The sequence below is a fragment of the Dysidea avara genome, chromosome 3 (assembly GCF_963678975.1).
Source record: "Dysidea avara chromosome 3, odDysAvar1.4, whole genome shotgun sequence".
In the NCBI taxonomy this organism is placed as follows: Eukaryota; Metazoa; Porifera; class Demospongiae; order Dictyoceratida; family Dysideidae; genus Dysidea; species Dysidea avara.
Genome location: NC_089274.1, coordinates 49,300,255 through 49,315,381, shown reverse-complemented (window position 1 = coordinate 49,315,381; position 15,127 = coordinate 49,300,255). Strand labels below are relative to the sequence as shown.

Here is a 15,127-nt window from a genome sequence, read left to right as displayed (position 1 = left end):
ACACTTTGGATAAAGACCAAGGGAGTTACACGCAATTTTTGTCACGGCCACAGGGTAAACCGTTTGAAGGAATGACTTGAAAATCGGCCTGTACATGGAGTTACCATCGTAGTGCAAACCTTTTGTGGTTTGAAAGAAATCGCACTAACAGTCATGGAGGTATAACAAAAACTCAAACCATATGTAAAATGTGCACGATCGAGTTTTGTTAATAAAAAAAAGCCAAAAAGTAATACTTGCCATACCTACCAGGCAAACTAGTTAACGGAATCAGCTGAAATCAGGTAGAGAGGTAGATAAATCATTTTAGAGTGGTCTTACAGTGGTTTACAAGGAATCAGATTAAAATCCACTGAGCTACACTATGAAAGTGAACTAGGTGTAACAAGTGCGCGATCGATATACTCTAATAGTGCAGTCACCCTAATAGAACATTCAGCTGCGCAATAAGTCACTCTATTAGAACGTTCACCTACAATCAAGTCACCATTCAGTTAACAACATAAGGAGTTCAAGTCACCCTTCAACTAGTATCAAAAGCAAATAGCCCTGTAGAGAGTTTAACTACAAATAAGTCACAGTTCAGCAGCAAACAAATCACTCTGTAGAGAGTTCAGCTACGCTTCAAGTCACCCCATAAAGAGCTAAGTAGAGATCAGCTAGAAACATATCACCCTGTAGAAAGATCAGCTAGAAACAAGTAACCCTGTAGAGAGTTCAGCTGGAAACAAGCCACCCATAGAGAGATCAGCTAGAAACAAGTCACCCTATACAGAGTTCAACTACATTTCGTAGAGTGTTTCAGCTAGAAATAAGTAACCATGCGGAGAGTTCAGCTACAAACAAACTCTTTCAGTAGAAAGATCAGCTAGAAAGATCAGTTAGAAGCAAGTTATCCTGCAATGAGTTCAAATCCATTTGAAGTCACTCTGTAGTAATCTTGTAAAGAGATAAGCTACATTTCAAATCATCCTGTAGAGAGATCAGCTTGAAAGAAATCACCCTGTAGAGATCTGCTAGAAACAAATTACCCTGTAGAGAGGTCAGCCAGAAACAAGTCACCCTGTAGAGAGTCGAGCTGGAAACTGTAGAGAAATCGGCTAGAAACAATTCACCCTGTACAGATCAGTTAAAAACAAATCACCCTGTAGGAAGATCAGCTCAACACAAATCAACCTGTAGAGAGATCTGATAGAAACAAGTCACCCTGTAGAGAAATTAGCTAGAAACAACTCACCCTGTAGAGATCAGCTAGAAACAAATCATTCTGTAGAGAGATCAGCTAGAAATAAGTTACCCTGTAGACAGTTCAGCTGGAAACAAGTCACCCGTAGAAAGATCAGCTAAAAACAAACCACCTAGAGAGAATTCAACTACATTTTTTTCTAGAGTGATTCAGCTAGAAATAAGCAACCCTGTAGAGAGTTCAGCTACAAACAAACTCTTTCAGTAGAGAGATCAGCTAGAATCAAGTTATCCTGCAAAGGGTTCATCAGCTACATTTGAAGTCACCCTGTAGAGAAGAGAGCTAGAAACAAGTATAGCCTTGTAAAGAGATAAGCTACATTTCAAATCACCCTGTAGAGAGATCAGCTCGAAACAAATCACCCTGTAGAGAGATCTGGTAGAAACAAGTCAGCCTGTAGAGAGTTCAACCAGTAAGAAGTCATCCGTAGAGAAATCAGCTAGAAAAAAATCACCTGTAGAAAGATCAGCTAGAAACAAGTCACCCTGCAGCGAGATTAGCTACATTTCAATCACCCTGTAGAAAGATCAGCTTGAAACAAATCACCCTATAGAAGGATCAGTTAGAAACAAGTCACCCTGTAGAGAGATCAGCTAGAAACAAATCACCCTGTAGAAAGATCAGCTTGAAACAAATCACACTGTTGAAAGATTAGTCAGAAATAAGTCACCCTGTAGAAAGATCAGATAGAATGAAGTCTGCACTGTGTAGCACTACCAGAGAACAGTGCCATGAAACACCTATGGATTATCCATGAACAGTAAAATAATCCCCATTAAGTGCCATGAAAGTCATTTTATTGATATTTCATTGTAATATCCATGCCATGAAATACTCATGATTTCATGGTAATTTTATAGCACTGAAAAATTATTTCATGGCACAAGAAAATTTCACAATTGCAGTGGCCATGAATTGTCAAATTTTCATAGGCAGTGTCCATGAATTTTTATAGGCAGTGTCCTTGAAAACTACATGAAATTTCATGGTTTACCATCACATTTTCATAGGCTTTTCTCTGGGTGTTCAGCTAGAAATAAATCAGATCAGCTAGAAAAATCACGCTGTAGAGAGATCAACTAGAAAAATCACTCTATAGAGAGATCAGCTGGAAACAAAGCACCCTGTAGAGTGAGGCTGTGGGAGGTCAGCGTGATCATGTCACCCGTAAAAGTCCAACTACTTTTCAAGTCACCCAATGGAGAATCCAGCTATGAACAAATCTCTCAGTAGAAAGATCAGCTAGAAATAAATCACCCTGCACAGTATTCGGTTAGAAACAAATCCACCTGTAGAGAGATCAGTTAGGCAAGTTACCCTGTTACCTGCAAAGAGTTCAACTATTTTTCAAGTCACCCTGTAGAAAGCTCAGTAGAAACAAGCAGCCCTGTAGAGAGATCTGATTCAGTTAGAAACAAATAACCCTGTAGAGAGATCAGCCAGAAACAAATCACCCTGTAGAGAAATCAGCTGGATCAAGTCACCTAGTAGGGTGTTCAACTACATTTCAAGTCACCCTGTAGACAGTGTAGCTTGAAACAAGTCACCCTGTAGAAAGATCAGCTACAAACAATTCACCTGTAGAGATCAGCTAGGAACAAATCACCCTGTAGAGAGATCAGTTAGAAACAAGTCACCCTGTAGAGAGATCAACTGGAAACTGGAGAGAATTCAGCTACATTTTGTAGAGTGTTTCAGCTAGAAATAAGCCACCATGTGGTGAGTTCAACTACAAACCATTCACCATGTAGTCAAAGAGTACAGTTACATTATGAGGCTCCCTGTAGAAAAGAACTACATACACATTTCCCTGTAGCTGCAAACAGTTTAACCTGTGTAACTTATTTTTGTGATCAATCAACAAATTAAAATTATTGCCTAAGTACATGTATTCATTAATATCTTCTTCATAATAATCTTCTCTCTAGATCTGTGGTAAAGAGAAAGACAAGTTAAAAGAAATACCTAAAGCTGGCCATAGGCTGGCTTTAGGTGTGAAATTACAAAAAGAAGTGATATCTAATCAAAAACAGCCAAGCTGTAAAAAAAGGGTGCGGCCTCCAAAAATGCCGGGGTGAAAAAAGATGTGAAATCAAAGGTGGTGGCCAAGAAATGGCTGTGATGGTAGGTTAATGGCAAAAATTTTAATAACGACAATTCAGGTGAATTTGGTGCCGAATCCTAGTGGAGGAGGCAACACAAATTCACCTGAATTGTCGTTATTAAAATCTTTGCCATTAACCTACCATCACAGCCATTTCTTGGCCGCCACCTTTGATTTCACAGCTTTTTTCACCCTGGCTTTTTTGGAGGCCGCACCCTTTTTTTTACAGCTTGGCTGTTTTTGATTAGATACAACTAACTTTACAATTATTAACTTGCAACATTGAATCTTAATCACTCAACTGTGTTCTATACATTCATCCTTGCTACATCCTAAATTAATTCTTTGTAACTCTAATTGGCTGGTAATTTGGCTGCCTATTTTTCTTTACACTGACTATTGAAAAAGGCGGCCAAATTACCAGCCAATTAGAGTTACAAAGAATTACTTTAGGATGTAGCAAGGATGAATGTATAGAACACAGTTGAATGAGTAAGATTCGATGTTGCAAGTTAATAATTGTAGTTAGTTGTATCAATCAGATATCAACTATTTTAGTTGCCAGTTACTTTTATTTGCCTGTTTTACAGCCAAGGTATTCTTGGTAAATCTTTGGTAATCAAAGTCAGCTGTAGTGACATTGATTCTTGGCCGCTCCAGATATCAGCTCTTTCAGTTACCAGTTAATTTCATGGAGTATTTTTCTACAGCTGAGCTGTTTTTACATGGGGTTACAGATACTTGTAGTTTCTTGGACGCGCCTTTTTTTACAGCAAAGGTATTTTTGGGGGGATATACCTTTCTTGCAACATGGTGATACAACTAAATGTTCACTGAGTCTATATAATTCTTAAAAGAGTTCAAAATTGTATGCTATCAAGCTGCTGGTGGTGGAAAATGTTGCATCAAGTGTATTACGTGCCCTACTATTGTAGCTACCTTTTTAGTCATTTGATAACCAAGGCCGGCTCAGCAGGGTGGGCCACGTGAATGGCCTCCTACAACAACTACAACTATGACAAACAATGTCAACAACAGCTGTTACAATACGAAACCAGGTGTCAGAATAATTGAGCTGTGAGATGTGCTCAGTTAAAATATTTAGGCAGGAATTATTGGGTGGGCCATGGCCCACCTGTAAAGTAACGCCTCTGGCCTTTATTTAGGACAGGCATTTTTATTTTGGCGTTTAGGGCCTCAGCACATGTCGTCATTGAAATGGACAAGTTAACCATTAATTTTCATCCTCTTACTTTTACGAAGACATAATGGTTTAAGGAATCGCTCTTGCCAACATTCATGGTTTTTACTGAGTTTAGCTTTCTTCATTATGATGATAAAGAAGTGTTTTGCCACACTTGCCAGAAGCGGTCTAGCTACCAGGGAGAAGAAAATATGCAGCTTATACAACAAGGTCTGGTCAAGTTTTTGTAAGATTAATATTAATATTAACTGGTTTATAAACCAACATTGCATTGCTAGTAGCTTTCAACAAATGGAAGGATGGACTGGCAAAAATTTTAAAGCTGGCTATGAGAATACTGATTATGTTTAACAACTTTTCTGTCAAAATTATCATAATTTTCATTCTCAAGCATCTAAATTTCAAAACATTTCCTTTGGGGGGCATGCCTCCAGACCCCCCTAGAGGGCAAAATGCTTTGCATTTTGCAAAAGCAGTGTACTGTGACTTTTACCCCTGTTAAGTATATAACAATTTGGCCCACCCAATGTTAAAAAAGTGAGCTGGCCCTGTTGATAACCAGAACACTCTCACTTTAAATAATCAAATCAGATTCAGAAATTGTGAAACTATCCAAGAATGGTAATAAAACATTTCACCACTGCCAGTCAGATAGTAAAGTGTCTCAGATTTTAAAAGTTAAACATCTAACTGTATATGTAATATGTAATGAGGCAGGTCCAATAGCAGATCCAGGACGGGGCATTTGGGACAAATGCCCCCCCTTCTGTGGAAGAGGTATACTTCTTTTGATATAAACACAATATACCTTGTCAGACTAAAATCAATATATATATAATATATGTGATGTACGTATATGCACTGGCTTTCCTTTGATCTGAGGTGTGAAAGTGGTACATATATAACTCATGAAAATTGCAGTTTACCACCATAAACTCACCTGAATCCAAAGTTAAGAGCTGTCAAACTTTCACCCAGCATCTCTGTACATACTAAAGAACCTCTAAAAATAATTATCGTATTGCAGGTGTTTCAGAGTTTCATAGCCTTTTAAACAGTTTTTAAAACTTCACAACCATCATAATGACAAAGTCAACCTACTAAGGAGTAATCATTGATGTTTAAAAATATGGCAACTAGCAAGAGAATCTGCTCTACCTACAACTTAGCCTGTTTGTGCCCCTCCCCTTGCCAGCTTCTGGATCCACTCCTGAGGTCTGGCTTTTCATTGTAGATGGTGTAACCTATAGCTATGACATTGAGAATAATATTTGTGATGCTGCAATCCTGTACAAGCACAGCAATCAGACATTTGCCCATTACTGTTTGTTCAGCATAACTCACTTTAATAATGTTCCTCTATAAAGTTCAAACCACTCCTTGTAGCAAATCAGTTATGTAGTTACTCAACCAGAAACATTGACTTGTACCATTTTTTCTCTATTATTGCATAATGCTTATCAATTACATGTGTTATTATATATGTCTTTCCAGTGTTTACTGATGGATTCTATAGTGACTACTATTGCAGTGTTGTTGTGCTGCATTCAACTTGCTGGTATGTTGCAGTTTATGATCTTATATAGTTGCTAATAGTTTAACAAACTGAAATTGAACTTAATAATAATGAATTGGTAAACAGTTGAAATGCATTCAAACATAGACTGGGCAAACTTATGTGTATGCAAATTTCTTTTATCATTCAGTATGGTATAGTATTGTATATTAGGGATCATGAAGATTTGGGGTTTTCTGCCCAAAAGATCACCTTAAAACCAGTCTCACATTATCTTCATGGCGCCTTGGCAGTATTGGTTAGGTATAACCAAGCCCAAAAGTATCTTCACTGTGTCACTTTGCTAATTCAGTATTTGATAGTTGGGGTGCATGTTCATGCAGACGAAAACAGTATAAGCCTGGCACTATTCCTTCTGTTCAGTGTGGTCTGGATGGGTTCACCAGTCATAATAATGTTACTTTCAAACAAGTATAAGGAAAAATTAATAGAAAAAATGTAGTGAAACAAGGGACTGGAGGTCGCCAAAGGGCATAGCCAGGATTTTTTGGAGGGGGGTTCCAACAGCAGCACTGAGTTACCAGAAGCAGGGGTCTGCGCCCCCAGCTGCTGTCAATATTTTAATGAATCAAAACTCAGCAAATTGCTATATTTTATGCAAAAAAATAGTACATTAATTACTAAAATGCATATAAGTGCCACTGGGATGAAGCAAGTGTTACATATGCATAGTGAAAGCAGACAGTATAACACATGTACATAGAGACACATGTAGACATCTGTAAGTGATAGTTATCCCACTGGTATAGTATCGAACCATGAATCTACTGATACAAATGAAATGACTTACAATCAAAATATATTATAACTACAAATATACATAGCATAGGTTCATTTTGCATGTCCAATAGTAGTGAGCCTTTGTCAATACAAACCCTAACTATTTCATTGCGTAAAATGATTTGTGACATACTAATATAAGGTTACTTGCAATTGGTATTGGAAATTGCTATATACAAATAATTATTTATACCATACAAACAGCAGTGATTACAAGGCTACACATTAACACTTATAACTCATGATCTACTATTGGTCCCAACTTTAAACTCACGGTGGTGAATGATGGGTATTAGAACAACATTTAAACCAAAAATAAATTTACCAAAGATTATATATTTTTGAAAATTAAGATCAAAGGAAAATGTTACATTTTTGTGGTTGGACCTTTTCCTTTGAGAAGTTATAAAACATTATTTACAAAATGGTATGCATAATATGCTTTGATCTTTGGAGAATAATGAGGTCTTTAAAATCCACTAAGAGACCGGCTAGCAGGTTCTTAATAGTTAGGGCCTTTCAGGTTTCTAAATTCCGTAGAACCCTGTGTTTCGATGTCTAACTAAGTTAGACCACAGCTCGTTGTTGTACCTTCGCTGCTGCTTGTTGTACCTTCACAGCTGTTTGTAACACAAGAAATGTAGTGTTCTCGAGTAGAACAAGCCCCTTTCAACTTGTAATGGCACTTGCTATCCAGTTAAACGCCCATGTGTTGCCAATGTTACAGGCATGTAATTGCTGCATATTGTATTGCCCTAGAGACAGGGATCTATTGACCTTTCACAAGTTAGACTTGGATCTGGCACAGCTGGGAAACAGCAGTGATCGATAATAATGTCAAGCCGGGTTAGTGGTAGCCAGTGCCTATGACATCCCAGCAGTATAAAGAACACGTGTGTCAAAGAAGCAGCTTGTGTGGATTTATACAATGGAAACGAGTTGTCACAAGTTGTGCCTTCAGTGGCGCCACAGTAGCATGAAGAACAGGCACCATTTCGAACAAGGTTTTGAATATGGATATGCCCACATTACACGTAGCGCAAAATAACGTTTCTACAAGGAAGATTACCCATTTAGGTCTTAGTAAAGTCCATCCATGAGACGAAAACAGCCTTTAAAAACACCCTAGAAACAAATGGGCACTAAACAGAATTTTCCATGATATTTCTGGACATTTCCATTCATCGTAACAAACGTATGTACAACGATAGATTGTACCTCCCATAATTGAAATCCTTTAAGCATGTTTATAAAATGAATATAGTGGTTAACCACATGTTGGCCTGGATGACTGGTCGCCCACTGCAAGTTATCAGGCTGAATATGCTTGCAGGGAGCATTGCAATACAATGATCAAAAGTGAGATTTGTGATGCTTGAGGTCTTTTCTGCTAGCAGGTTTCTAACCATTTTTAGACCACAGCAAGGTGAAATACTCGAATTTCATTGGCTACTTACAGGTATCTAAATCCTGTAGATCTCTTCAGTCTTCCGTGATTATTTTAACATTGTGTGATGATTTGAGTACGACATATAACTCGACTCCACCTATGTGTCTAATAAAATGCATAGATTTTCTAAGTCAGTTAGAGACCATGCCCTTGGATCTTCGTGGATATTAAAATCCATGAAGATCCTTGTGCTAGGTCTCTAACCTACACATATCACTTGAAAGAGACTTTAATGAGCATTTCAAAATTCTAAACCAGAAGTGTCTACGTCACTCACACACAAAGTTATGGCCATTTTATTGAAGACATGTAAATGTAAGCAAAATGAAATTTTCAACAGAAACTTTTAGTGGTCATAACTTAAAGGGAGACCAATGAAATGGGCCAAATTTTCGCGTGAGAAAGTTTCTTAATAGGGTCTATGTTTGTGCCAAATTTCATGAAAATCGAAGGGGTCCAGATTTTTTTTGGTTGATTTGGTATGGAATGACCTGTGTGTGTGTGTGTGCGTGCGTACGTACGTACGTACGTGCATGTGTGTATGTGTGAAATCTGTGTATAGACAGCTTTCTTGTTGTGATATACATGTCGTATACTGTTGTAGCTGGACAGATTTGTACAGATTACATCTACATTCAGCAAAGAGGAGATGATCAGTTAGGAAATAATAATATTGGCAGACTGGGGATTTTTCCACGTCTCAATTTCACTTGTAATGGAAGAATCACTAGCATTAGAGCTAGAGTAAAACTGCGAAGTTCTGGTAGTAGTGTTAGCTATTTTCAAGTGTGGCGGCCATCATCACTTTACTCTCTAATATATAACAAAACTGCTGAAGTAGTGATATTAGAGGACAATGTATTTACAGGCAGCAATGGCTTTCGAGAAATGAACATTAGTCTGTCAGGAGATAATAGGACTGAGATTCAGTCAGGAGATGTTGTAGGATTCTATCAACCTCCTAATGTACGATATGCAATAAGAGACTTAAGAACTGATGGATATGTGCTATACGGTTTCACAACAAATCAAACAGATTCAGTTAACTTAACTGATGCTGATAATACTATAAATAGACGACAACCAATAATCCAGTTCACAATAGGTAAGTAATTACAGTAAACACAACAGAAATTTATATGCTATTACTGTGCAGCTATCAAAAAGATTATAAAGCACAGGTGTGGTCGTAGAAGTTAGTTATCATACAGTACAATAGTACTGTATAGTAGGGACCCCAAAGGTTTGGGTGTGGCACATGAAAAGCACCACCCAAAAACCAGTCTCACTCTTTCCTGACGGCGATGTGGCAATATTGGTTAGGTAAAACTAAGCCCAAACAAGCCTTCAAATCAACCTGAAATGCTTTCAGAAAGTTGTTAGGGAATTTTAAAAATAATTATTAAATGGAATTTTCTAGTGACTGACTGACTGACAGACCGACCGACCGACCGACCGACCGACCGACCGACCGACCGACCGACCGACCGACCGACCGACCGACTGACCGACCGACTGACTGACTGAGTAACCGGTGCCTTCAAGCAAATGTAACTCGATAACGGCTAAGGCTACGGCCTTGACTTTTTCACTGTACGACGTCACAAGTGCCTTTTGGCATATTGCAGCATGTACAGTGCATTTAATAATGGCCTTACCAGTGTCCTCCTTTGTGTCCCATTCATCTTTGCTGACAGCAAAAGGTGTTGATGTGGCAAATGCTATTGATGGCTTCCCTTCATAACAGAAATCGTCCGTATTTTTCATACTGGCTACTTTGATTTCAGAGATGTTTTTCGAACAGTTCTTGATTCATACTGCCATGTAATCGGCTGAACATAGCTGACAACGAAGCATAATAGATACTCCACTTTTTAGATGATAATCGATAGCTGAGGCGCACAGCACCATTTTTTTCTTTTGATGTGGTATGCATGGGTTCACCAGTCATAATAATTTATTTTACAAAGAAAAGTTAACAAACAAGTACACAATGTAATTTTCAACTAGAATAGGGACCATAGCAGATTGATAAAAAGTACTGTTATTGTTATTAGAGTTTTACAGTGACCAGCACTGAAGGTCTGACAGTAACATGTGCTGTAGCCTTTGGATTACCTAACCTAACAAACTGAAACAAGCTGGAGTAGTGCATGATATTAAATCACAGTAAAACAATGAGAAGTGTTGTATCCCTACTGTGCATTTCCATTATGGTAACTTGAGCACGGTAGGGATATAACAGTTTTTATTGTTTTACTGTGTCATGCACTACTCCAGCTTGTTTCAGTACTTTTTATTGATGTGCTATGGTCTCTACTCTAGTTGAATATTACAAAAGAAATTGTGTACTTGTTAGAAAAATGATTAGAGGTGGGGGAATCAACAGCATTAACAGGAGCTGAATTCATAATTTAATGGTAGAAAGGGATATTTGCATCAGTCAATTAAGTGCTCTGAGGGGATTATTTATCTATTATTTAGCAAATGTACAGACAGTAGGCTGTGTGTGTGTGTGTGTGTGTGTGTGTGTGTGTGTGTGTGTGTGTGTGTGTGTGTGTGTGTGTGTGTGTGTGTGTGTTTGGGAGGGGGCTGGCTCCTATTATGTTCTGCTTAAGGAAATGGTGGACCTATTTTCATCCACTTTTGGAAGATTCTACTAGCATATAATTTCAATCTAGAAATGGATGAAATGACATATTTTTCCTATATGGTGAACAGAATGAGTAAGAATCATCCAAATTTAGTCATCCACTCTTGGATGATATTTTTGCTGTAAAATAATCTCGAGGGGGGTTCACAAGGCTCCTGTGACCTGCTAACAGCATCATATTAAAAGGAAACGTTTCTTTGATGTGTATGCATTTACAAATTTCTCCAAGTGAACTATTAACAGATGGCACTACAGCTCATCTCCACTTGTTCACTGACATCAATTTTCAAATTAAAGTATTGTGAATGTATATGCACAGTACATGACAGTTGTTGGGGTTGGAAAAAGAGGACTCTTTGTACACTTATGGATGACCCCTAACAAGCATTTACATTTTGACTACTAAATACACTTGCTCTTGCAATTTAGGTCTTTATTAGGAATGCCCCCACATTCATTCAACATTGACAAACAGTGCCGCATTAATTATAAAACATTTTGCTGAGCTAACTAACATTTATTGGTAACTTTAGCCACCAAAATTTCACCACATATATACAGAATTACCTTTCAATGTATCCAGTGTTCTAGAACTCCCTTCAGATTTTACCAACATTTTAGATAGTTACTTCTTCTAGTGGTGTTGCTATATTACAAGTGCTCACATAGAGATGAAGGGTGGGAGCAGTAGCACTAGAAAATGGCAGAGATAGATGATGGAAAGCACAGCACCAAAAATTTCCAGCCTTCCAGATGTGTAAAACTATTGAAAATCTACTTACTGACAAATTCAAAGATATCCCTCCCAGCTTGGAAACCCAAGGGCATTTTTAAAGCCATGCTTGTCTTCACAATTAAGCTCTTAGAAATCGAAAAATGCAGACTGTATAGACTAAGTTATACCCATGAAGAGATAGTGTCTGGGTGTAGCTAGCTACTTGTGGAAATATATTACTGGTGTAAATTATGCAAGTTTGCATGGGACAGCCACATAACCCAAGTGAATAGTTGTGATGTTATGTTATTGCTTCATTTACCCATATAGATATTCGATGTGATAATCTATCCAATGGAGAGATAATGTTATGCAGTTCTGGTAGAGTAGGAGTGGGTTATGAGGGAGAGACTTGTAATTTCACATGTAACACTGGTTATGAGCTAACTGGTAATGACACTAGAATCTGTCAGAGTAATGGGAGCTGGAGTGGTAGTGATGATGTGTGTAGAAGAGGTATGTTTTAATATTTTAATACAGATAATGTGATAATTTTATACAATATTAATTGTTAAACAATTATTGAATTGGAGTTATCCTAAAAGTCAGCTCTTGATCTCCTTCCTCATAAAGAAAAAGACAAGTAAAGTGGTTTGGTAAAACTAAGCCCAAACAAACTTTCAGATTGACCCGAAACGCTTTCAACAAGTTGCTATGGAATTTAAAAAAAAAGAAGATTAAATAGAATTTTTTACTGACTGACTGACTGACTGCCTGACTGCCTGACTGACTGTTGCCCTCAGACAAGCATAACTCGATAGCGGCTAAGGCTATGGGCTTGATTTCGATATTGCTTCAGCCTGAGAGGTGCCTTTTGGCATACCGTAGTACATACAATGCATTCTTCATGAACTTACCAGTGTCTTCCTTTGTGTTCCAAGTGTCAATTTGGTGGAAGCACGTGATGGCTTCCCTTCATGATGTAAATCATCTGTATTTTTCATAGTAGCTATTTCGATTGCAGAGGTGCTTTTCGAACAGTTCTTGATTTGTACTGCTGTGTAACAGGTTGAACATAGCCGGCAATGAAGCGTAATGGATACTTCACTTTTCAGATGATAATAGTTCTGGGGCAAGTGGCACCATTTCTTTCTTTTGGTATGTGTGGATTCAGTGGATTGCAGAGGTGCTTTTCGCAGTTATTGATTCGAAATGCTGTGTGACGGGTTGAACATAGCTGACAACGAAGCGTAATGGATATTTCACTTTAATTGTTATAGCTGGGGCGTGCGGCGGCATTTTAGATGCGGTATGTGTGGGTTCACCAGTCATAATAATTTACAAAAAAGTTATCAAACAAGTACACAAAAAATTTGGAATATTCAACTAGAGTAGGGACTATAGCACATCAATAAAAAGTACTGAAATGAGCTGGAGTAGTCCATGATATTAAATCAGTAAAATCACAGCAAAGCGATAAGAAGTGTTATATGTATATGTAATAGTTATACCATGGGCAAGAGTGCTTTGCCTGATATATACGCACGAGCATGAGGGCATTAGCCCAAGTGCGAGTGCGTATATATCAGGCAAAGCACAAGTGTCCGTGGTATAACTAATATGTGCCACGTGGGTTAATCACCTACACGTGTGAGAAACCGCTGGCATGCTTCATGAGTGTATTTATATTGGGATTTGTGAATTTCGATAGTGGACACTGGAAACAACATAAGATTAACAAGACATTGCTGTACTAAGAGTTCAAACGTACGCGCAACGACATGAGCATACGAAAAGTTCGATTGTGGGTTTATACAGTGAGCAAGGAGACACGGGACATCGAAACGCAACTTGATAATGATGGTTTAACGCTGGTAGAAGTACTCCCAGGTATTCACTATAATAATTATGAGTAAATTATAGCCATTACAGTCGTGTATGAATACCACTTCACCACCAATGGCTCAGTCTATTTAGCGCGCTGTGGTAACAACGAGTCAAAGGGTGACTTATAATGTTGGTTTAAGGGTGCTAGCGCCTTTTGAAGCCACATAAATGCTGTTCTTTTTATCTTTGATACAGGCAAAAAGAAAGCTATAGGAATCTAAACTACTGCTTCGAAGATTGACCTAACTTTCTACTATACAGAGACCGAAGTATAAGATTGTACCTTGTTTCATTCATGCACTATAGTCTCTCAAAGTTAACCCATACATTTTTTATTCTGAAATACTGGCTGCTTGCACAAGCATCAAATTCGCTGTGAAGATTTTTCAATAAACTTGTGGAAACTTAGCACAGGGATTTGTCTTTGCACTTCTTCTTTCTTGAGTTATAAAACAAAGAGCGAGTGCCACGAGTGAACTTTGACTTCCGGGCCCTGTAACTTCATGTTGGATCACAACAATTATAATTCCATGAGCTAAAAGTTTGCAAATTTATCACTGATGGTCCACCAAAAGTTTGGTAGAGATCTGACTATCGTGTATTCCAGAATATTGCCTTTTACAATGCAGTGTAGAATATGCGCACGCCGACCAATTATTACAACAAATTCAATAAACCACAAATGCCAACTTTATCAAATAACAAGTTATAAATGAAGTTCTGAACTAAAGAAAAGCTCTTGTTCCTTTTCTTTACACACTGGGACACCTTTCTGTTGGTTGTGGAGTTGCCAAGCCTGCTCTTTGATAGGTAACGCCTTGTAACGCACAGTCAGTGTCTTGTAATGGGTGATAAATCCAGCTGGAACATCATCTCTACTTAAGAACAGGTGTACAATTACAAATATAACTTACCAGCGTACACTATCACTTGAGAAAACACAGGAAGAACGCATGTTGGCTACAAATCAGCTTGCATTTGTACGTGTCTTCAAAACTAGCACTTACTTTCAGGCTAATTCACTCTATTGTCACTCTTGGGCACCTAGACGATCATTTTCGTGATGGTTTTGAAACAAAACAGGCAGTTTCTTGGCCAATTTCTTTGGCGCAAAACATGGTCACCTAACACGGATACTTTGAGTATGCGTAATATTGCCAATTATGATGTAACAGCCGCATGTAGTTATATGGGTTGTCCCTTGAATGGTGGGATGGAGTTTATATTGTTATCATTGTTGTACTAAGTTAAGCCAACTAACTTCGCTATTGGGACAGTAAGTAAGTTATTATATTAAGTTAAGTGCTTAGGACTGTAAGTTACTAACCTATTTCAATGTAGCAGTAGTAGCTTTGCTGTTCCATGGTCTGTTCAAAGGCTGATACGTGGTGGGTAGAAATACGCATCCACAATTGCCCAAACAATTATTTTGTGCCTTCATTATCCTTTAGTAACAACCAACTAGTCTATCTTAGCAAATGTACTCAGCTTAGCAACCACTACAAAAATGAG

At 38.0% G+C, this 15,127-nt stretch overlaps 1 protein-coding gene across 1 annotated transcript in view; it reads left to right on the top strand.

Moving 5' to 3' along the window:
• LOC136251450 (mucin-22-like) overlaps positions 1-15,127 on the top strand; it is an 87,370-nt gene that overhangs the window by 10,116 nt on the left and 62,127 nt on the right. Inside the window, exons 4-6 of the mRNA XM_066043905.1 lie at positions 6,049-6,112; positions 8,965-9,465; positions 12,059-12,244. Coding sequence (XP_065899977.1) covers positions 6,058-6,112; positions 8,965-9,465; positions 12,059-12,244 — 742 coding nt within the window. The 5' untranslated portion in view covers positions 6,049-6,057. The remainder of the gene's footprint in view (positions 1-6,048; positions 6,113-8,964; positions 9,466-12,058; positions 12,245-15,127) is intronic.